The sequence below is a fragment of the Spermophilus citellus genome (genome assembly GCF_964194105.1).
Source record: "Spermophilus citellus genome assembly, chromosome: 2".
NCBI lineage: Eukaryota > Metazoa > Chordata > Mammalia > Rodentia > Sciuridae > Spermophilus > Spermophilus citellus.
Window position 1 is genome coordinate 55,937,052 of NC_138183.1, and position 26,297 is coordinate 55,963,348.

General features: G+C 33.7%; 1 protein-coding gene across 1 annotated transcript in view; it reads right to left on the reverse strand.

Moving 5' to 3' along the window:
* Window positions 1-26,297, reverse strand: part of CCDC171 (coiled-coil domain containing 171) — a 387,757-nt gene that overhangs the window by 291,858 nt on the left and 69,602 nt on the right. Inside the window, exons 6-7 of the mRNA XM_081262194.1 lie at window positions 16,494-16,586; window positions 9,734-9,894 (exon numbers count right to left, since the gene is read on the reverse strand). Coding sequence (XP_081118320.1) covers window positions 9,734-9,894; window positions 16,494-16,586 — 254 coding nt within the window. The remainder of the gene's footprint in view (window positions 1-9,733; window positions 9,895-16,493; window positions 16,587-26,297) is intronic.

Consider the following 26,297-nt stretch of genomic DNA (forward strand, 5'->3'; position numbering starts at 1 on the left):
AATATATATGCCCCAAACAATGGTGCAGCTACGTTCATCAAGCAAACTCTTCTCAAGTTCAAGAGTCTAATAGACCACCATACAATAATCATGGGAAACTTCAACACACCTCTCTCACCACTGGACAGATCTTCCAAACAAAAGTTAAATAAGGAAAGTATAGAACTCAATAACACAATTAACAACCTAGACTTAATTGACATATATAGAATATACCACCCAACATCAAGTAGTTACACTTTTTTCTCAGCAGCACATGGATCCTTCTCAAAAATAGATCATATATTATGTCACAGGGCGACTCTTAGACAATATAAAGGAGTAGAGATAATACCATGCATCTTATCTGATCATAATGGAATGAAACTGAAAATCAACGATAAAAGAAGGAAGGAAAAATCATGCATCATTTGGAGAATGAACAATAGGTTACTGAATGATCAATGGGTTATAGAAGACATTAATGAGGAAATTAAAAACTTCTTAGAGTTAAATGAAAACACAGACACAACATATCGGAATCTATGGGACACATTGAAAGCAGTCCTAAGAGGAAAATTCATTGCTTGGAGCTCATTCCTTAAAAAAAGAAAAAACCAACAAATAAATGATCTCATATTTCATCTCAAAATCCTAGAAAAAGAAGAGCAAAACAATAGCAAAAGAAGTAGAAGGCAAGAAATAATTAAAATCAGAGCGGAAATTAATGAAATCGAAACAAAAGAAACAATTGAAAAAATTGACAAAACCAAAAGTTGGTTCTTTGAAAAAATAAATAAAATCGACAGACCCTTAGCCATGCTAACGAAGAGAAGAAGAGAGAGAACCCAAATTACTAGCATATGGGATGAAAAAGGCAATATCACAACAGACACTTCAGAAATACAGAAGATAATCAGAAATTATTTTGAATCCTTATACTCCAATAAAATAGAAGATAGTGAAGGCATCAATAAATTTCTTAAGTCATATGATCTGCCCAGATTGAGTCAGGAAGATATAGACGACCTAAACAGACCAATAACAAGAGAGGAAATAGAAGAAACCATCAAAAGACTACCAACTAAGAAAAGCCCAGGACCGGATGGGTATACAGCAGAGTTTTACAAAACCTTTAAAGAGGAACTAACACCAATACTTTTCAAGCTATTCCAGGAAATAGAAAAAGAGGGAGAACTTCCAAATACATTCTACGAGGCCAACATCACCCTGATGCCTAAACCAGACAGAGACACCTCAAAGAAAGAAAACTACAGACCAATATCTCTAATGAACCTAGATGCAAAAATCCTCAATAAAATTCTGGCGAATCGGATTCAAAATCATATCAAAAAAATTATACACCATGATCAAGTAGGATTCATCCCTGGGATGCAAGGCTGGTTCAATATACGGAAATCAATAAATGTTATTCACCACATCAATAGACTTAAAAATAAGAACCATATGATCATCTCGATAGATGCAGAAAAAGCATTCGACAAAGTACAGCATCCCTTTATGTTCAAAACTCTAGAAAAATTAGGGATAACAGGATCATACCTCAACATTGTAAAAGCAATCTATGATAAGCCACAGGCCAGCATCATTCTGAATGGAGGAAAATTGAAGGCATTCCCTCTAAGATCTGGTATAAGACAGGGATGCCCTCTCTCACCACTTCTGTTCAACATAGTCCTCGAAACACTAGCCAGAGCAATTAGACAAAAGAAATTAAAGGCATAAAAATAGGAAAAGAAGAACTTAAATTATCACTATTTGCAGATGATATGATTCCATACCTAACAGACCCAAAAGGGTCTACAAAGAAACTATTAGAGCTAATAAATGAATTCAGCAAAGTGGCAGGATATAAAATCAACACGCATAAATCAAATGCATTCTTGTATATCAGCAACAAATCCTCTGAAATGGAAATGAGGATAACTACTCCATTCACAATATCCCCCCAAAAAATAAAATACTTGGGAATTAACCTAACAAAAGAGGTGAAAGACCTATACAATGAAAACTACAGAACCCTAAAGAGAGATATAGAAGAAGACCTCAGAAGATGGAAAAATATTCCCTGTTCATGGATAGGCAGAACTAACATCATCAAAATGGCGATATTACCAAAAGTTCTCTATAAGTTCAATGCTATCCCAATCAAAATCCCAACAGCATTTCTTGTAGAAATAGATAAAACAATCATGAAATTCATATGGAATAATAAAAGACCCAGAATAGCAAAAACAATGCTAAGCAGGAAGTGTGAATCAGGCGGTATAGCGATACCAGACTTCAAACTATACTACAGAGCAATAGTAACAAAAACAGCATGGTACTGGTACCAAAACAGGTGGGTGGACCAATGGTACAGAATAGAGGACACAGTAACCAATCCACAAAACTACAACTATCTTATATTTGATAAAGGGGCTAAAAGCATGCAATGGAGGAAGGATAGCATCTTCAACAAATGGTGCTGGGAAAACTGGAAATCCATTTGCATCAAAATGAAACTGAATCCCTTTCTCTCGCCATGCACAAAAGTTAACTCAAAATGGATTAAGGAGCTCGATATTAAATCAGAGACACGGCGTCTGATAGAAGAAAAAGTTGGCTATGATCTGCATACTGTGGGGTCGGGCTCCAAATTCCTCAATAGGACACCCAGAGCGCAAGAGTTAACAACTAGAATCAACAAATGGGACTTACTCAAACTAAAAATTTTTTTCTCAGCAAAAGAAACAATAAGAGAGATAAACAGGGAGCCTACATCCTGGGAACCAATCTTTACTACACACACTTCAGATAGAGCCCTAATATACAGAGTATATAAAGAACTCAAAAAATTAGATAATAAGATAACAAATAACCCAATCAACAAATGGGCCAAGGACCTGAACAGACACTTCCCAGAGGAGGACATACAATCAATTAACAAGTACATGAAAAAATGCTCACCATCGCTAGCAGTCAGAGAAATGCAAATCAAACCACCCTAAGATACCATCTCACTCCAATAAGATTGGCAGCCATTATGAAGTCCAACAACAACAAGTGCTGGCGAGGATGCGGGGAAAAGGGTACACTTGTTCACTGTTGGTGGGACTGCAAATTGGTGCAGCCAATTTGGAAAGCAGTATGGAGATTTCTTGGAAAGCTGGGAATGGAACCACCATTTAACCCAGCTATTCCCCTTCTCGGTCTATTCCCTAAAGACCTAGTAAGAGCATGCTACAGGGACACTGCTACATCGATATTCATAGCAGCACAATTCACAATAGCAAGATTGTGGAACCAACCTAGATGCCCTTCAATAGATGAATGGATAAAAAAAAATGTGGCATTTATACACAATGGAGTATTATTCTGCATTAAGAAATGACAAAATCATAGAATTTGGAGGGAAATGGATGGCATTAGAGCAGATTATGCTAAGCGAAGCTAGCCAATCCTTAAAAAACAAATGCCAAATGACTTCTTTGATATAAGGGGAGTAACCAAGGACAGGGCAGGGACGAAGAGCTTGAGAAGAAGATTAACATTAAACAGGGATGATAGGTGGGAGGGAAAGGGAGAGAGAAGGGAAATTGCATGGAATTGGAAGGTGAGCCTCAGGGTCATACACAATTACAAATAAGAGGAAAGGAGGGGTAAGAGAAAAATAATACAAGTGAAGAAATGATTTACAGTAGAGGGGGTAGAGAGAGAAAAGGGGAGGGGAGGGGAGGGGAGGGGAAGGGGGATAGTAGAGAATAGGATAAACAGCAGAATACATCAGTCACTAGAATGGCAATATGTAAATCAATGGAAGTGTAACTGATGTGATACAGCAATCGGTATACGGGGTAAAAATGGGAGTTCATAACCCACTTGAATCAAACTGTGAAATATGATATATTAAGAACTTTGTAATGTTTTGAACGACCAACAATAAAAAAAAATCAAAAAAAAAAAGACAACAAAAAAAAAAACTTCTGGAACAGGGTTGGGGGTTGTATTTCTGTAGTAGAGTGCTTGCCCAGCACGTGTAAGGTACTGACTTTGATCCTCAGCACCACATAAAAATAAATAAATATAATAAAAAGTCATTGTGTCCACCTACAATTAAAAAATTTTTTTTAATTTCTGGGACAATATGAAAGCAAGTCTAAGAGAAAAGTTTACAGCACTGACTTCACACATTAAAAAAAAATAGAAAGATACCAAAGAAATAATACATCTCAAAGTCCTAGAAAAAAGAAAAACAAACTAACACAAAAATCAGCAGAAAACGGGGTATTATTAAAATCAGAGCTAAAATCAATAAAATTAAGAATTCAAAAAGAAACAATATGAAGGATCAATGAAACAGAAAGTTGGTTTTCTAAAAGGATAAACAAGATTGATAAATGTTCAGCCAAACTAACCAAAAGAAAGAAAGAGAAGACCCAAACTAAAAAAATTAGAAATTAAAAAGGAAATTTCACTGCAGATACTACTGAAGTCCTAGGATCATTAGAAACTATCTCAAAAATCCATACTTTAATAAGATAGAAAATCTTGAAGATATTCACAAATTCCTAGACATATGACCTACCCAAATTGAACCAGAAGGATACAGAAAATTCAAAACAGATCAATTTCAAGTAATGAAATTGGAACAACTATCAAAGCTTTCCAACACATAAAAGCCCAAGATCAGATGGATTCTCCAGCCAAGTTCTATTAGAACCTTAAAGAAAAACTAATACCAATGTTCCCCAAATTGTTCTATGAAATAGAAAAGAAGGGAACACTGCCAAATTCATTCTACGAACCCAGTATTACCCTGATATCAAAACCAGACAAAAACAATCAAGAAAAGAAAACTTGAGATCAATATCCTTGATGAACGTAGAAGCAAAAATTCTTACTAATATATTGGCAAACTTCACACAAAAACACCTTAAAGATAGTGCACCATGATCAAGTGGGCTTCATCCCAGGGATACAAGATTGGTTCAACATACAGAAATCAGTAAGTGTAATTCACCATATAAAAAGACTTAAAAGACAAGAATTTCATGATTCTTGATAGATGCAGAAAAATCATTTGACAAAGTAGAGCACCCACATATGTTGAAAACACTAGAAATACCAGGGATAAAAGGAACTTACCTCAATATCATAAAGGCTATATATGACAAACCTACGGCCAACATGATACTAAAGGGAGAAAAACTCAAAGTATTTCCTCTAAAAACAGGAACAAGACAAGGATGGCCACTCTCACCACTCCTATTCAACACATTCCTTGAAATTCTAGCCAGAGCAATTAGGCAAGAGAAGGAAATTAAAGGGATACAAATAGGAAAAGAAAAGCTCAAATTATCTTTGTTTGCTGATGATATGATCCTATATTTAAAAGACCCAACAAAACTCCACCAGAGGACTTCTAGAGCTGATAAACAAATTTAGTACACTAGCAGGATACAAGATCAACACACAAATCAATCACTTCCCTATACTCCAATAATAAATCTGCTGAAAAAGAAATTAGTCAAACTACCCCATTCAAAATAATCTCAACATAAACTATCTGGGAATTAATCTAATGAAGGAAGTGAAGAACCTTTGCAATGAAAACTACAGAACATTGAGAAAGAAATGGAAGAAGATCTTAGAAGACAGAAAGAACCATCTATATTCTTATTACCAAGTCCTATACAAATTCAGTGCAATTCCCATCAAAATTCCAATATGTTTTTCGCAGAACTAGAAAAAGCAGTACCAAAATTCATTTGGAAAAAATAAGATACCTAGAATAGTCAAAGCAATCCTGAGCAAAAAGAGAGATTCTGGAGGCATTATAATACCAGACCTGAAATTATACTACAGAGAAATAATAACAAAAACATCATGGTAATGGCACCAAAACAGACATGAAGATGGAGACAGACCCTCATAAATACAGTTATCTGATACTAGACAAACATGCCAAAAACACACGTTGGAGAAAAGATAGTCTTTTTAACAAATAGTACTGGGAAAACTGGAAATCCACATGTAGAAAAATAAAACTGGACCCCTACCTCTCTCACCCTGCACAAAACTCAACTCAATGTGGATCAAAGACCTAGACATTAGACCAGAAACTCTGCAACTGCTAGAAGAAAATACAGGACCAATACTCTAACATACTGGAACAGGAACTAACTTCCTTAACAAGACCCCTGGAAGTGCAAGAAACAAAACCAAAAAACAAAAAAATGGGATGGTATCAAATTTAAAAGCTTCTGAAAATATGGGCTGGGGTTATAGCTCAATGGTAGAATGCTTGCCTAGCATTGTGAGGCACTGGATTGGAATCTTAGCACCACATATGTAAAATAAAGGTTCAGTGACAACTAAAAAAAAATATTTTTAAAAAAGCTTCTGCAAATAAAATAATTAAGAAAATTAAGCAAGAGCTATAAAATGATTAGAAAAGATCTTTTGCCACCTGTTCTCAGATTAATATTCAGAATATATAAATAACTCAAAAAAACTTAACAAAAAAAAATCAATAAATGGGCAAAAGAACTAAACATACAAGAAAAGAGTAACAGTAAACAGAGACTTGAGATGGGAGGGAAAGGGAGAGAAAAGGGAAATTGCATGGAAATGAAGGGAGACACTCATTGCTAAACAAAATTACATATAAGAGGTTGTGAGGGGAATGGGAAAATAAACAAAGAGAGAAATGAATTACAGTAGATGGGGTAGAGAGAGAAGATGGGAGGGGAGGGGAGGGGGGATAGTAGGGGATAGGAAAGGTAGCAGAATACAAAAATTACTATTAGTGCATTATGTAAAATTGTGGATGTGTAACTGACGTGATTCTGCAATCTGCATTTGGGGTAAAATTGGGAGTTCATAACCCACTTCAATCTAATGTATGAAATATAATATGTCAAGAGCTTTGTAATGTTGTGAACAACCAATAAAAAAAATGTAAAAAAAAAAAATAAAATTTATCAATACTGCAAAAAAAAAAAAAAAAAAAAAAGAACTAAACATACACTTCTCACAGAAGAAACACAAATGGCCAACAATAATATGAAAAAAATGTTCAGGGCTGGGGTTGTGGCTCAGCGGTACAGCGCTCACCTAGCACGTGTGAGGTCCTGGGTTCGATCCTCAGCACCACATAAAAATAAATAAAATAAATATATTGTGTCCAACTACAACTAAAAAAATAAATATTTTTTTAAAATGTTCAACATTATTAGTTAATTACTAGGAAATCAAAATGAAATTACTAGTTAATTGCTAGTTAATTAGGTAAATGCAAATCAAAACACACTGAGATTTCATCTCACCCCAGTCAGAATGGCAATTATCAGGAATACATATATTAGTAAGTGCTGGCAAGGATGTGGAGAAAAAGGTACATCATACATTGTTGGTGGGACTGCAAATTAGTGCAACCACTCTGGAAGGCAGTAAGAAGATTCCTCAAAAAACTATGATTGGAACCTCCATATAATCCAGCTATTCCATTCCTTAGTATACACCCAAAAGATCTAAAATCAGCATACTATAGGCACAGCCACATCAATGTTTATAGCAGCACAATTCACAAAGACTATGGAACCAACGTAGGTGCCCTTCAACAGATGAATGGATAAAGAAAATGTGGTACATATATATAATAGAATATTACTCAGTCATAAAGAAGAATGAAATTATGCCAGTTGCAAGTAAATGGATAGAATTGGAGACCATCATGCTAAGTGAAATCAGCCAGACCCAGAAAGTCAAAGGTTTCCTCTGATACACAGAAAAAAAGAAAGAAAGAAAGAAATAGGGGCTGGGGTGTTTCCAACAAAATAGAAAAAAAAAATCAGTGCACTAGAAGAAGGGGATTGAGAGGGAGGGAGAAGGGATGGAATAAGGGGAAAACAATGCATTGAATCTCACTTACCTTTCATATGCACACATGTGAATATATTACAGCGATCTCATCATTATGTATGTCCATAAGACACTGATTTTAAAAAGAAAACTTTTTTAACTTTCTGCTAAGTAAATAGCAGAAAGGCTATGGAGTAGAAGGGAAAGGTGAACAAGGGCAAGGAAGAAGGAGGGTAATGGGAAATACTGGGGACTAAATTAGAGCAAATTATACTCCATGCATTTATTATTGTGCCAAAATGAATCATAATGTTATATATAATTAATATGAGCCAATGAAAAAGAAAAGAATTCCTGTCTTAAAATGTTATAAGCATTATAGGGTTTAGGGGTGTCATTTAGTGGTAGAACATGTGCTTAGCATACACTAAAGACCCTGGATTTAATTTCCAGCACCATAACAAAACCAAACAAAAGAAGTCATAAGCATTATTAATAAAAGACAATCACAATTTAAAAATAGTTTTAAATTTTTTCAAACTTCAGTCTTTCAAATGCCATCTATCTTTATGAATTTTACTGCACCCATAATAATTACTATTCTAATTTTTTCCTTAACTCACTTCTTAAAGTATTTTAAAATAATCTTTTTATATTGCCCCTGTAAACAGATAACCACTACCTACTTGTCATAAATAGAAACTGTTTAAAAAATAAATATATAACTCTAATAATATATAATTCCAATAATGTTCCAACCAATGACTATGTCATATACCAAAGGCAGTATGAATTCTACCCTCTCAGGGGAAATGGTTCCAAATGTCTATTATTGACTAATTTTTGGAAACATGTTAGATAATTACAAACTTCTTTAAAGCATTTCAAAGAGTTTTGAAATAAAGGTTTCTAAATTGAAAAAGGTTAATATCAGGAAGAGTCAGAACGATTTTGACAATGGCCCTTATTAGATGTGTCTTTACCTGCATGAAGCTTCAATTTTCACATCTGTAAAACAGGGATTAGAAAAAAAGTAGTTTCCTCCTACAGTGTTAATTAATCTATGCAATGCTATGTAATAGTGAGCCACAATGCACATTAGCCACATAGTAGTGTTACTTTTATTATTTCTGCACTTCAAAAAAATCTCAAACATTATTTCCACATGTAACCTAGAAATCAAATTTTTTAAATACTGCATTATATTAATAAACATAATGCAAAACATTAATATATTAATTTTCTGGCATATAAATGCATTTCTGGGACTACAAAATCCAAAAGAGCATCTCCATATTACCTATACTGGTTAGTATATTTATATTTCAAGAAGTTTTATCCCTAGTCTACTACTGACACTAATGGCAGGCAGATCTAAAATATTACATATTCACTTTTTTGGGGGGTGGGGTGGATACTGGGGATTGAACTCAGGGACACTTAACCACTAATACACATTCCAGCCCTTCTTATTTTGAGATCAGTTCTCGCTAAATTGCACAGGTCCTCACTAAGTTGTTGAGGCTGGCCTCAAACTTGAAATCCTCCTGTCTCAGCCTCCAGAGTTGATAGGTTTCTGGCACACACCACTGCACCCAGCTACATATTCATATTTAAACAACTGGTTGTTTTCTGCAGCACTGAGGCTTGAGTCTAGGGCTCTGGGCACTCTACCACTGAACTTACTCCCACCCCTTTTGATTTTTTTTTTTTTTTATTGTGAGACAGGGTCTTGCTAAATTGCCCAAGCCAGCCTCTAATTTGCAATATTCCTGCCTTAACCTCCCTAATAGTGGGGATTACAGGTGTGTACAACCACACCCAGCACTTAAATAGCTTTTACAAAACCTTCATATTAATTTAGAGAATTTTACAATAAAATACTTACAAATTTAGCTTTGCAAAGCTCTCTTGTGCGTTAAGCTTTTCTCGCTCATATGCACTTTCAACTTCTTTGAATTCATTCTTGATCATTTCCAAATCAGCAACAGCTTCTGCTTGACTGGCCTTTTCTACCTGTAAAGCTCCTTCGAGATCTCGAATTCGTAACTACCAAATGACAAAGAAGTAATTAAAACAAGCTGAGAAATCTTTTTTGTTATGGTGGTTGTTTTTGCAGTTGTGGGGATTGAACCCAGTGTATGCTACCACTGAGCTCCATCCCTATCCCTTTTTGTTTCATTTAGAGACAGGGTCTCACTAAGCTGCCCTAGCTGGCCTCAGCCTCTCAAGGATCTTCAATATTAAATTGAGTAGAATACTTTATCAACAGCAGATTATCATTCATCCAAACACTTCTTTCTTTTTGCTTTGGTTTGAAAAAAGGAATAAATATGTGTTTTTCTTAACACATTTAGTGAAAGAAAAGAAGAGTGAAAGAGTGAAGGTTTGTGGTATGAAAAAGTATAGGCCAATACAACATAACCTGTCCCATAAAAATACTTGATTTTGAGAACCTTGTAATCCATTCAGATATTTCTTTTATGAAATATAATGAATTAAGTTGGTTTTTAATGTAAAAGGAATTATTCTTCCTCACTTATGAGGAACATTATCAAATGAATATCTTTATAAGCTTAAGCAACTTGGAACAGATCTGTTTATTCCTGGAGATTTCTTACTATAGAAGAATGAAACTTTATTATCAAACAAAACAATTTGAAATATTTTTGGCTATAGATATTTGATATCCTGGATTTGCTTCAAATATTATCTGGAGGTGGAAAAGTTTGGGGGGTAATAGATAAAACACAATTGGTCTGAAGGTAAAATAGGGAGATGTGTAGATAAGGGGGTTCATTTTAATATCCTCTCTACTTTTGCCTATACTTCAAATTCTACATAATAAAACATTTTTAAAAATAGATTCCCTGAGTCTACCAATACTAGAATGAATTTTAAAAGTTCATTCTCACAAAAGAATCATATGTAGCTATAAAAAGGCCTCCAAGCAACTTTAGAAAAAAAGTTCTCTGTGTAGTGTTGTAGAACAATACACTATTAAATATTAAAATATACTGAAAATAACTAAGTCCATATCAGTATATAAAGTACACGAAAATTGTGGTAACAAGGAAAATAACAAGAATAAGCAGGCAAGGGAAGAAGGAGGAGAGATGGGAGTAAAAGCAAGAATTTTCACTCTTTAAATCTTGTTTTGATTTTTTAACTGCATAAATATTTTACCTTTGCAGAAAACTAATTTAAAAATAATATACTTTGCTAAAGTTTAAAAAGGAAGAGGTAGGAAAAAATGTTTCACACTAGATAGAAAATGGCTTTGTTCATAAAACTCAGGTTTCAACTTAAGCTCAACAAATTAACTTACGTGATCTTAGGCCTATTACTAAAACTCCAAACACATGAGTTCTAGAAAGGAAACTGTGAAAAAGAAAAATATCTATAACGTCTACTTTACAGGGTTTCTACAAGGATCTACTGAGACAATATTTAGCAAATAGTTATTGAGCATTTAATGTGCTAGGCAATGTGCTAATGCTCAACAGATATATAATAATTGTGGAAAGATAGTCTTAGTCCTTTCAGAGCTCAGAGTCTTTAGGAGAGGACAGATCATGATGTATTATAAGTGCTTCCTATAACAGAGTCATGTGCAAAGGGCCATGAAATCAAGGAAAAACTGTGTTGCCATCCTCAAAAAGGATGGCAACAACTCAAGTGAGGAAAGATAAACCCAGCAAGAAATGAAATGTACATCAATATTAAGAGGTTTCATGAATTAATCTAAATGAATTATAACTGCCAGAATCATTTCTAGTTGTATAAAAATATTCTGAAATAGCTGAAGCATTTATTCTTACACTTGAAGTAAGGAAGTAAAATAGACATGTAAATACAACTCAGTAGTTTTCAATTTTTGACTTTTAAACTCTATTGTTCTTTGCTGTTTTTATCTAAATCTAATGTTTACAAGTCAAACAGTAAATTTAGGAAATATTTCCTTCTGTCAGCATTTCTTATCAGCATTATCTTCTTTCAGAAAATAAGAATATTCAAATGGTAAACCAATCTAACTAAAAGAAAGTAGACTTCAAATTCACAATTCTGAGTTGATGCTTCTACTTTTCACTCTATATTATCTTTTTTTTTCTTTTTTTGTAGTTGTTTTTGTGGTTGTAGATGGACAGCACTTTGTTTATTTTTATGTGGTGCAAAGGATCGAATCCCGTGCCTCACACATGCTAGGCAAGCACTCTGCCACTGAGCTACAAGCCCCAGGCCCAAGCCTATCCTTCTTTTAAAAACGTAATAAATCTTGCTTTAACAAACAGACACAATCAAATACAAGGGTCTGAGAATTTTATAAGTAAAATGGGCCTTTTATTAAAGATAAAAGTTAAAACAACTCTAATATAAAATCCTCACAAATGTAGTTGCATCTTATATTAAAAGCTATTTAAGGGGCTGGGGATGTGGCTCAGGCGGTAGCGTGCTCGCCTGGCATGCGCAGGGCTCTGTGTTCGATCCTCAGCACCACATAAAAATAAAATAAAGAAATGTTGTGTCCACCGAAAACTAAAAAATAAATATAAAAAAAAGCTATTTAAACAAGAAAAATTATATTAAAATTTAGGGAGGAAATCTAAATATTTTAAAAATTTAAATTAAATCAAGGAACTCAAGACTTTAAAAGTAGTAGATGGTCACTGGAACTTGAGGGCATATATAGAATTTATTAATTTTGGGTAATATTCATGAATAAAGAAAATCAAGATAGGAGGTTGGAGCCAAGCATGGTGGAGCACACCTATAATCCCAACGACTAGGGAGGCTGAGGCAGAAGGAGTGCAAGTTCAAAGCCAGCCTCAGCAACTTAGCAAGGCCCTAAGCAACCTAACAAGACTCTGTCTCTAAATAAAATATTAAAAAGGGTCAGGAAGCTGGGACTATAGCCCAGTGGCACAGCACTTGCCTACCACATGTGAGGCACTGGGTTCAATCCTTAGCACAGCATAAAAATAAGTAAAATAAAGGCATCCTGTCCATCTACAACTACAAAAAGGAATTTTTTAAAAAAGGGGTTCTGAGTTGGGGATATAGCTCAGTGGTTAAGCACCCCTGGTTTTTTTGTTTTTTTTTTTTTTTTAAAGAGAGAGTGAGAGAGGAGAGAAAGAGAGAGAGAGAGAGAGAGAGAGAGAGAGAGAGAGAGAATTTTTAATATTTATTTTTCAGTTCTCGGCGGACACAACATCCTTGTTGGTATGTGGTGCTGAGGATCGAACCCGGGCCGCTCACATGCCAGGCGAGCGCACTACCACTTGAGCCACATCCCCAGCCCAGCACCCCTGGTTTTAAACAAAAAAGAAAAATAGGAGTTTGGGTGAGGAGACAAACAAGAGTTTGTTTGTTTGTTTGTTTGTTTGTTTGTTTGTTTGTTTTTGGCAGTCATAGAATCGAACCCAAGGCTTCACACATGCTAGCAAACACTCTGCCACTGAGCTGCACACCTAGCCCCAAGACAATTTTTTAATCTAAATTAGTTTTAATGTGTTCATAGTTACTCTTCATTCACTTGATTTGGACAATCCTAACATCCAACTTGGTGAGAAATTAAGGAGCACAAATAAAGCAGCAGGATTTTTCAGACCTGCTAAAGCCAAAGAGGTTTAAATCGCTTTTTCTTCTAGAAATAAATACATGGTATTTTATTTCTGTATAATCTATTACATCGATTCACAAAGCAATGTTCAAACATAATTACTCACCAATTATATAATAACATAAAGAACATCTTAAAAATATATACAATAAAAATATATTTTTTAGATTTTAAAAAATATATGTAATAATCTTCATTAAAAATTTTTTGAACAGAAGCATGAATTGATTATAAATACCTTATTATTAAATTTTAAGACATAATCAAAGTACCAAAAAAAATTTAAAGGTCATAATTGTCTACAAAATATTAAATTAGAAAAGGTAGCAGACCAAACAAATATTCTCCTGAGTAATTTAACTCTCCTGACACCTCAGAAACTGGCTGATCCAAATTAAACTACAGGCAGATGCTTGAGAGAACAGAGGAAAAGGAATTGTCCACTTAACTGACAAGAGTATAACTTGTATTGTTTAAGTACTTAGCATGACCATTTTCTCAAATACACTAAAGAACGCTGAATCTCTAAACTGCACTTCAAATTCAACATGTCCAAAACATATCATCTTCTCTCTTGAGAATTCCAAGCCTGATGGTCACCTGCAAATGCCCATTTTTACACAAAGTACAAACCTCGGTGTTGTCTTCTATTGCTTTCTCTCCCTTCACACTGCAAACTAAGTTATCTATAATTGTAGAATCTACAGTGTATTTTCAGTTTTTTGTGAATTTGTTTCCTCTTGCTGCTAGTATTACAAATGAACACAAAACAGTGGCTTAAAACAACATAAATTTATTATCTTGCAGTTTTGGAGGTCAGAAGTCTGAAATGGGACTCCTGGGGTTTTAGAATCAGCAAGGCTGCGTTCCTTCTGCGGACTCTGGGGTACTCTTCAGCTTCTGGTGTTCACTCACCTTCCTGGACTCATGGCAGCATCGCTCTGGCTTCTGCTTTTGTTGTCACAGCTCTGTATCTGACCCTGATCCTCATGCCTCCCTTTATAAGGACCCCTGTGATTATACCGGGCCCAACTAGATAAATGAAGACATCTCAAGATCATCAAGTTAATCATATCTGCAAAGTCTCTTTTGCCCTATATGAACAGGTAATCACAGGTTCTGAGGATTAGGACAGATATGGACATCTCTGAGGAGCCATTATTCTGACTACCACACGCTCCTTTCCATTTCCATGGCATGGCCTGAACTCAGGCATCCCAGCCACCTATCTTCACTCTATTTTATCTGTTAGTAAGTTACCAGAGTATGCTTTTCTATGGATACCTCCATTTAATTCCCCTCCTAAATTTTATCCCTGTCTTTATTATGCTCCCATAGTATTTAAGTATGTTATATTTCTGTCTCTATCTCTATATATCTATGCATATATGTAGGTATGCAGTATCACTGGTAATGGAGTATTAGCTCCAAAATGAATTCATTTACTTTTATACCTTCAGCTCTTAATACAGTGATAGGTGATTGCACATGCTAAGCACTCAATAAGTAAGATGCATATTTTTAAAAATGTTTTCAAAAGCAAATTCATCCCATGGCTGCTGACAAAAAGAACAGTGAACAGCAAATTTTTCTGCAAAGGGCCAGATGGTAAATATTTTATGCTCCACAGGCTGCTATAGTTTCAATGTTGAATGTCCCACAAAGGATCAAGTGTTAAAGGTTTGATCCCCAGGATGACACTGCTGGGAGGTGCCATGGACCTTAAGAAGTGGTGTTGGGGATTTAGCTCAGTGGCAGAGCACTTGCCTAGCATATGCAAGGCCCTGGGTTCAGTCCTCAGCCCTGGGGAAAAAAAAAAAAAAAAAAAAAAGCTAAAAAAAAAAAAAGTGGGGGCCTTAGCAGAGGTCCTTATGTCATTGGGAGTGTGTCCTCAAAGGGGATTGTGGGACTCTGCCCCATCCTCTCTCTTGCTCTGCTTCCTGGCTCTTGAAGTTTTCTCCACTATATGCCCCCACTGTGATGTTTTGCCTCACCAAAGGCTCAAAGAAATAGGACTACTAGATCACAGATTGGAACCTCCAGAACTATAAGCCAAAATAAACTTTTTCTCTTTTAAATTAATTGCCTCAGGGATTCAATTATATTGGTGGAAAACTGACTAATGCACTGACTATTGGGTCTCTGTCACTACTCCACTCTGCCACTGTAGCACAAAAATAGCCATACATGAGACAAATCTCATAAGATCTAGTGAAGGCTGTAGTGTGTCAACTCGACTAATATAATATATCCTTACTTGTTTCCTTACCTTAAATACAATAATGAAAGTTATGTTTTAGATCTGGAATATCCCCCAAAGACTCATGTGTTAAAGGCTTGGTCTTCAACGCAGCTTTGGGTAAGTGACTGGATCACGAACACTCCGATCTCATCAGTGGATAATCCAATTATGGCTAAATAGATTACTAGGAGTGGTGGAAACTGGGCTGATGGGGCATGGTTGGAGGAAATATGTGACTGGGGAATGTGTGAAAGAGTAAGAGATACTGGGGATAGTACTTTACTCCTGAGCTATATTCCTCCCACCCCCAATTTTTTTTTTATTTTAAGACAGGGCCTCAGTAAATTGTTAACACTAAGCCCTGCACTTGCGATCCTCTTGCCTCAGCCTCCCAAGCCACCAGTATTTCAGGCATGGGCCACCATGCCTGGCAGAAAGGGTATTTCATTTTCCTGGTCCCTTTTCCTTTCTCTCTCTAGTTCCTAAATGCTGTGAGCTTTGCAGATTTCTTTCTCCACACCCTTTTGCCATAATGTTCTGTCTTACCTCAGGTCCAAAGCAATGCTGCAAGCCAAACATAGACTGACATCTCATGAGCCAAAATAAAACTATCCTTCCCTAAATTGTTATTCTTAGGTATTTGTCACAGTAACAGAAAGCTGATTAACACAATGAATATCATAACAATATATTACCCATCCCAAATGGACATAAAGTTCTCCAAAATAATGTTGTTTTCCTCACTGTTATAACAGAATTTAAGAAAAAAATGTGTTTACATTTTACCTGAATAATTTCAGAATTAAATTTTGATTCCAAATGTGCCGCTCTTTCTGCTTCAATATTTTCTTCCAATTTCCTTACTCTCAGAGTAGTTGCCTAAAAACAAATTAAAAGTTTAAACCGATAAACATTGGTATTTAAAATAGATATGGGCTGGGGATGTGGCTCAAGCGGTAACGTGCTGGCCTGGCATGCGCGGGGCGTTGGGTTCAATCCTCAGCACCACATAAAAAGAAAATAAAGATGTGCCCACCGAAAACTAAAAAAAATATAAATTAAATAAAATAAAATAGATATGAATAGGGCTGGGGATAAGGCCTTGGGTTTGATCCCCGGGACCACAAAAAAAATTAGACATGGATCACTGTATTCCAAAACTGTAATTATCACTTTAGATTACTTTAGCTATAACCTCTGTTTTCGTACTTTGCAGAAGTGGGGCATACTCAGGAAGAATGCCCCAGAGCCAGCTTTTTCTGTCTTTGAGTTTTACTGAGATACAATTTCCACACAATAATCTACACATATTGAAAGTCTACATCCATCTTCAAGTAATCAATAACCAGCTTTCTGTCACTATAAAGCAATTTGTATTTTCTGAAATTTTATGTGACTTAAGTCATACAATGTATACTTTTTTATTACCTGGCTTATTTCCCCCTGCATAAAGTACTCTGAGATTTCACTCTTGTTGTGGGTTGCATGTAGAAATAATTCAATCCTTTTCATTGATGAACAGTGTTCCACTGTGTTGCTGTACCATAACTGGTTTCCCTGTTCACCAATTGATGGATGTTTGTTTCCAGTTTAGGTTTTTACAAATGAAGCTGCTGTATTTATGTACAAGTCCCTGTCTGAACATATACTATCAATTCTCTGGTGTAAACAGGGAGGAGTAGAATGACTGGGTCAAATGATAAGTATATACTGAATATTTTAAGAAACTGACAGAGTTTTCCTAAGTGGTGGTACCAATATACACTCCAAACAAGAATGTATGAAATTTTCCATTGTTCCACATCCTCATCAACATTTGGCATCATTGCTTATTTGTTTGGGGTTTTTCAAACATTTAAATAGGTATGTAATGGTATCACATTTGGTTTTAATTTTAATTTCCCTAATGACATTGAGCATCTTCTCACGTACTTATTAGTTATCTAAATATCTCCTCTGATGCTGTACCTACTCAAATCTTTTCTTTTTTTGTGCTGGGGATTGAACCCAGGGCCTCATGCAAGCACTCTACCACTAAGCATCCTTAGTCCCCCCTCATTTTTAACTGGGATATTTTCATATTATTTTAATAATCTAACATAATATTTCATTATTTTAAAAGTTGATTATATGATCTAGATATGTCTTCTGTTAATATGTGATTTGCAAATATTTTTCCCATACTACATCTTGTCATTCCATGATTTTAACAAACAGTATCTTTCACAAAACAAAATTTTTCTTTATCACAAAATCTAACATAATTTTTCAAGCAAGATTCAGTTTCTGGCCAGAAACAAATTGAGAGAGAAAGAGATTTTTTTAATACTATTTTTGTTGAGAAAATGCAACCTTGGAAAGCACTGAATTCCTACTCTTAAAGAGGGAACTGGTCATGACCAAAACCTGTTATGGGGTCATGGGCAGGTAAAGTAGGACCATGAGAACACCCAGCACATCTCACTATAATAGTGTGCCTAGAGTTCTCTGTCAAATACAGTGATTTCAATAACAGTAGAGAAATGCATTAATAATCTTATTTCCCTTCCTAGAGAAAATTTTCGCAGGAGATAATATCAAACATTTAGCCTAATCCAAGGTGAGCTTTTATTTTTATGTTCAACTTGATTAATTTTATTTTTCCTCTATTCTACCACCATTTCTTTTTGTTTGCAGACAGCTGGTAATGGGTCACAATGAGAGAAGCAGTATAAATTAAAGCCTGGATAATAATCAAACAGTCTTTGAATAACTACACTTCTTTCAGGACAAAACACATTCCTGTAATGATTGCTATCATGCACAGCCAAAACACAAACACCCCTTTTTCTTCAGAGGCCTTTTTAGATGTAATTACTACTGATGGCCCACATAGTGAAGAGCATTCTGCTTGGGGATATAATCACACTTTGTTTCACAAACACACAAAAGTCATAAGTTTTTTACATAGAAATATTTGCTTTATTTAGATTTTACAACTCCATCAATAATATTTATTAATAATTTAATATATTCAAAATAGTTTTTTCAAAAGGCTGAAAGCAATAATTCCAAATGTGATCCTTTTGGGTCTAAAGGTAATTTAAATCCAAAACTATAAACTAATACTTTATAATATAAACTCTTTGAAGGTAAAAATCTGACATTTATGCCCTATGCCACCAGATTTTTTTAAAATAACAGGCATTCCAATGGAAGATGAAACTAGTAAATATTCATAGTTCAATCTGAAGACTCAACACTCCAAAACAACTGGAAATGAAAAAATTTGGATATTTGCTATAACTAAAAAATTTTACTTCATGTTTTAGTGTAATAATGACTTATATTTTTAAAAAATTCTACCTTTCTACATATAATATATATATATATATATATATATATATACACAAGCTTGAAATTATGTGATGTTTAGATCTGCTTTAAAATAATAAAGCTGGAGTTTGGGTACAGGAATTCATAAACTACACCTTTATGATCATAAGCTGATAAATATTGAAGCTGAACAATGGACACATGAGGATTTGTTACAGTATTTTTCCTACTTTCATATATAACCCTAACCCTAACCCTAACCCAACAAAAGCAAAGGCATTAAAGGTTAAGAGGCAAATATGGTGCAAGTAACATTATTTACCCAATTAACAACCTAGTGTTTTGATAATGAAAATAAAATATCATTAGAACAAATTAAACTCTTTATGCCTAAATATAAAATATATGGGAAGGGAAGAATTTAACTCAATTTCAATTCATATTATTGACATATTAAGATAAATTGTGATAATGGAATGTGATGATCATTATTATCCAAACTACCTGGTATGAAGATATGAATTGGTGTGAATATACTATGTATACAACCAGAGATATGAAAAATGGTGCTCTATATATGTAATAAGAATTGTAATGCATTAAAGAACAAAGTTGAAAGATATACTTCACAATTGCAAAAATTACTACAAAGCTACAGTGATCAAACCAGTGTGGTATTGGCATAAGGATAGATATGTAGGGGGAAAAAAACTAAATGCCCAGAAACAAACCCATAATTAACAGTTAAGTAGACATTTATATATCTATATTTTATGATAGATATATAAATATATATCAATGATTTTCAACAAGGGTGCAAAGGCTATTACATGGGAAATAACCACCTTTTTATTAAATAATGCTGAAACAACTGTATATACACATGCAAACAATGAGTTTGGACACCCTACCTTACATCATATGCAAATATAAATGGATCAATGTCCTAAATATAAGAGCTAAAATCATAACATTCTTAGAAGAAAACATAGGAGTAAATCTTCTTGACTTCAGATTTGGCAATGGATTCTCGGTTATAACACCAAGAACCCAAACTATAAAAGGAAAAAATAGATAAGTTTAAAATTAAAAACCTATGTGTACCAAAGGACCTTATTTTAAAAGTAAAAAGACAATCTAAATAAGGGGAGACAATATAAATCCTATACCTGACAATGATCTAGTAACCAGAATACATAAAGACTCATACAACAAAAAGTCAAACAATTCAAACTAGGGTGTAGCTTAGTATGGAAAAAATGTTTTTCAATTGAAATATTAATAAAGAACTTGAGTAGATATTTATCAAAAAAATGCAAATGATAAAAAATACATGAAATGATGTTCAATGTTATTAACCATTGAAGAAATGTAAATCAAAACCACAAAGAAAGAGAACTTCATATCCACTAAGATGACTACAATTTTAAAAACAGAAAATAACAACTATCACAAGAATGTAGAGAAGCTGGAAAACTCATGTGTTACTAGTGGAATGTCAAATGGTTCCACTGCTGTGGAAAACTTTGATAGTTCCTCAAAAGTCTTACCATATGACCCACCAATTTCAAGCTTATGTAAATACCCAAGATAAATGAAAGCATATTCAAATGAAAAACTATACATCAAAGTTCAAAGCAACATTTTTCTTAACAAAGGTGGAAAGAAAAATGTCCATAATGTAAGAGAATCAGATACAAACTATTACATATTGTATGATATGATTTATATGAAATGTCAATAACAGACAAATCCATAGAGAGAAAGTATATTAGTGGCTGCCAGAGACTAGAGGGAGAAGGAGAGAAGGGAATGGGCACTGACTGCTAACAAATACTAGTCTTCTTAAAGGGTAATGAAAACATTCTGGGATTAGTGGTGACAGTTACAAAACCCTCTGAATATTTTAAAAACCACTGCACTGCACCCTTTGTAAGGATGCATTTTATGATATAGATATATAAATATATATCAATAAAAAACAAAAGAATCCCTATGTGAAGGGACCAAGATAATGTCAAAGAAGTAACAACCAACTAACTTAAACTGCTGATTCCCATCATTGGAAAAAACCTTCCTTCTGAATGCTGACTTTCCATCCTTAGAACAAGGGACCCCCAGAGGTTGCAGTTATATAAAGCATGGCATATACTATAGCAGGGACATTCTCATGTTCAGCCCAGACTAGAATAAACATTAACCTCTGTGACCCAAAACTAATTAAAAAATATTAGGTAAACCCTACAGAATAAAGCTTTGCTCTTAAAGAATTAATGTTGGCTTTATCAGTATTTGGTATGCTCATTTTAGATTCTGTAAATCAGGAGTCATGCCAGTCACAAGGAAATGGTCCATAGGCATTGAGAATAAAATATTTTAAAAGCTAATAACGAGCAGATAGAGGAAAGAAACCAATCTAATAAGGTTAAAATAATTTTTTAAATTCTAAAAAGCATATATATAAGTTCCTCTACAAAAATGACAGTCATATATTTCATTAAAAACAGAAATAGCCCATAATTTTGTGATAAAAGAATCAACAATTCAAGTTGTCTTTTTATTTATTGTGTATATAATGTTTTAATTAATTATATGGTTTCCATTTAAAAAGTCAAGAGGAGGCTCTATTTTTTCTGACTAAACTAAAACTAAACAGGCTGAAATAATAAGCTGAGATCACGTCTTTATTTTCACACCTTCCTTTTTTTAAATCAAATGTCCAAATGAAAACAAATTCATAAACCATTTATTATTACTAAAACTATCAGTAAATAAAGTAAAGAGAGTTTTTAAAAAGTCAAATGTTTAAACAAACTCCTTCCAAGAGTGGGCCTTGTTGACAGACATAATTAAAGCACTCCTAATAATACATTTTTTTCTATCTTCTGATATGTTGAATTAATTCTCATATCCAGCAGAGGGTGCTAGAGAAATAACAACATGCTGTTCACAAGCACACACACACAAAAAAAAAACTTCCAGTAACACCAAAGAGAACTACTATAATATTCATTTAATCCTAATATAATCAATGTAACAGCATAAAATATAACAGACTTCTAATTAAAATTCAAAATCCAAAACAAATTCATGTATTTAACTACACACAGGTCCTAGTGAACTATATACAGCACTATATTCTATGTACAGTACTACACTCTATTACACTGTTCCCTAAATTAGGAACAGATTTCTTTATATAATACAAAATAATTATGTATTTTGTCAATTATTATCTGGTTGCTATGTTCTTTCTGCAATATATTGCTCTAAGATTTTTATTTTAGTGAATATTATAGGTTATTCTACTTTTTCTTTGTCTGATTTATAGCTCTTTAAATCACATTAAGCCCAATTAGGCAATCTACTACACTTAGAAAGTGAGTTTTCAGTTTGAGTAGAGAAGGATGCCTCCTATTCAATCCTTTGGTACATGTTACTTTATCATAAACCAGGCATGAGCTGCCAACTCCAATTCAGCAGCACAACTAACCAAACATACCCAGATGTTCTCTACACACATTTGCTCCTACAACTTCCATGGACCTGTTCCAAAATTTCACAAAAGTTATGAAAGCATACATGTGCAATGAACATGCTGAAAAACAGCAAAAAACAGCTCCCACAGTATTGTTTCTTCTTCAAATACTATATATTTAGCTTAAGATGATATATGTGAACTTAAAGGAACTGGTCAAGCAGAAAAACTTTTATATATGAAATTTAGCCTGATTAAATAGACACCAAGAAAAATAGGAGAGGGAAGTATCACACAAGTACATACTAGCTGGTGATTTCTCAGTTATGTGCTATATATAGCACTGTTCCCCAAACAGTTGCACAAAGTTTGCCCCAGAAATGTCCAGCAATTTATATAAGTAGAAAGTTATTTTTATTTAACTATTTTTCCAGAATTTTTTCTTTTTTGGTACTAGGGATTGAACCCAGGGATACTTTACCTCACTCCTTTTAAATATTTATTTCTCATTTTGAGATAGGGTCTTGCTAAGTTGCTGGACATCTCACTAAGTTTCTAGGCTGACCTCCAACTTGTTATCCTCCTGCCTCAGCTGCTGGGATTATGGAAGTGCACACTCCAAATTTTCACAAGGAACCAAAATGGCAATAATTTAAGTTCAAAAAGATAATTCTAAAGGACTGAATCATTATAGACTGATTAATTCAATAATGACTATTTTAGTGCTAAGTATATTTTATTTTGTTATATTTTAATGGCTGTAAATTATTTATTATACAAGTGCTAACATTTAACTACAATACTTATTTTTCTTCTGCAATGGTGAAAAAATTCAAGATCTTAAATTAGAAGGTCTCAAATTATTTTTTTAATTTATTTTAGTTGTAGCTGGGCACGATGCCTTTATTTTATTTATTATTGTGTGTTGCTAAGGATCGAACCCAGGGCCTTGCATGTGCAAGACGAACACTCTCCTGCCGACCCACAACCACAGCCCTCAAATTATTTTTTATTATCAAAAAAGATACCTCAAAGGGTCAAAGTTTCCAAGTATTTGAAAACAGAAATACCGTACTATTATACAACTCAACCAGAGTCATGTATTGAAGGATCACAGCAAGAACAATCTATGATTCATTATTCTAACCTAATGCCATAAAAATAAGCAATACTATTCAATTTTTCTGACCTTTAATGTGGAATTTTTTTAAGTAAACACATATTTCTAAGTGTTACTTCTACAGTAAAGTGTATTTATGTTGTCATGGATGTAAATCCTACAGTTATATTAATATTCTACAGTTTTCAAACAAGTTTGTACGTTTTCTTATTTGACTTTTATAACATGATATGTTTTACAAAAAGGGTCTATATACTAAAGTACTTAACATTTTGAATCTTAATAAGGCATTCCAGTTTGAAGCATGTTTATTTGATTTGATAGTAGCTCTCTTACTTTCCATGTAGCCAGCACAGTGTATGAGAAAAACAACCCTACTCCAGGGCAAAATTAATGCTGCTTTGTGACTGAGAACATGGGAATTTCTGTGCAACAGTAAGTAGATAACCTCCAATCCACAGAATTCCACTTCACAAAAGTCCAAACATGTTATGTTTATATTCAATTCCTTTAAGCAAATGCTTCCACAGAAAAACACTCAAAATTATTAAAAACAAATGAATACATTCATACCTTTCCATGATAATCTTATTGATATTTATTTTACTATGTGGGTCACCAAAAGGAGAATGGCATATTCAAAGGGTAGCTATTACATGCCAGATACGATATTGGGTCATTACCTTAAAGGCCAAAATGGGTGCTAACATTTCTACCAGCATTTTCATTTTAAGTAAACAAAAGACCTGGATTGTAGATGAAAACTCTTCTGTCTCTAAGGGAAATTCCTTATATTTCTCTGTTGTGAATTATAATTCATTTGTAAATCTTTTATTAATAGCCAAAGCAGTCTTGTTTTCCAGAATCTTTTATTTCTCATAAACAACTCCCTTAAAGCATTCCTTACTCTAAAATTCACAGTAGTTTCAAAAAATAGTTGAACATACAAATATTCAAAACTCTTTTTGCCAGACATCTTGACCACGGTTAACTGTGCAGGTTTGAGAGTAGGAAACAAAATTAAAGTCACTGAGGATGGCAATGATCAAAGCCTGGAAGGTTTCAGAAATGGTAAATGCAAGCAAGGGGAGGCAGCAAGAATCAACTAGAGGAAATGCCAACTTTCTTATTCAGCAAGAAATGAATAAGAAAGTACTTTGCTCAGCTTATAAGACAGTTTAATAGAAAAAAATTATAATGCTTTTAGGTGTGATAAAAGAAACTACAGATAGTAAAAATAGGAAATATCAGGAACAGATTTTATGGGATCACAGATTCTGATTCACACAATAATAAACAAATTTATCTTTTTTGTATTGTCTCAACCTTTTCTGGTAATAAAAACATCAGTATTTAACAAACTTTTAAATGAACTTCCAATTTCAATAACTATTAAGAACATACAATATTGTATCTAAATGTATTATATTTATAAGTGTGACAATCTAATCCACATGATTTCATCATTTTCCTACTTTATAGTTAGTAATCAACACAAATGGGCATTATTCTACAAACATATAACGGCTTTAAAAAAGATGAATTATACAAGGTTGCTTTCATGGACAATTATGAAAAGTGAAATACATTTTTCTTTTCTTTTTCACTTGAGTACACATTTAGTTATAAAAACTGCCTCCTACTCTTCTTTTACTATAGTGTAGCACATGACTGACAGAAGCAATTCAAAATTTATTTGCAAAGACGGTTCTCTCTCCATCGTAATCTTCAGGAGACTTTTCAGTTCTCTTGGAATTAGGTTTGCATCTTCTCTTTTCTCTTTTCTTATTGAGTTAAGTTTATTTCCCATGATAATAAACTCCCCTAGTTGTAAAGACGTTCATAAAAGCCATAGATATTTCTTTTTCCAGTTCATTTTTCCCTTGATTCTGTGGTATCCAGCACCACATTTATAAAATTGGACTGGGAGTTTGTTTTTTTTAATCTAAGAAACTATTGATCCACGTTAAAATGATTAAGCCACACAGTGGCATTTGGCTTATCGGATTTTAAAGATATATTTATTTATTATATATATTATTATATATTTTATATATATAGATAAATAAATAAACTTCTTCCACCCACGCATATAAAGAAATATAAAGAAATCATCTTTCAAGAATGCAATTGTTAAAAAGCCTCACTAAAATTTACAACATTTATTTGGCTAAATGTCTATTATATTTGTTTATTACTGACACTAAAAATATGTCCTATTAAATTAAAATTTTAACAATTTTCCTCTTTATTATCCCACATTAGTGTAATTCTTTTTAAATACCACTGACAATTATTTATCTAGAATTACTGGTAGTTGATATCTCCAAAATTGAATACCAAACTAGCAAAAAATGTTCTCTAGAAATTTAAGTTCCTGTTCATTATGTCTCCATGTGGGAAAACAGCTGATAAAAAATATATTCAGGTCTGGGTTTGTGGCTCAGTGTTAGAACACTTGCCTTGCATGTGTGAGGCCCTGGGTTCAATCCTCAGCACCACATAAAAATAAATAAATAAAATAAATGTATTGTGTCCAACTACAACTAAAAAATAAATATTTTAAAAAAAGAATATAGATAAGTCAGACAATTATAACTGCTCACTTATAAACTGAATAAAAACAGAGACTGTCTGGACTACCTTCAAAGCTTCTAAAAGCAGAGACCTGGTATTT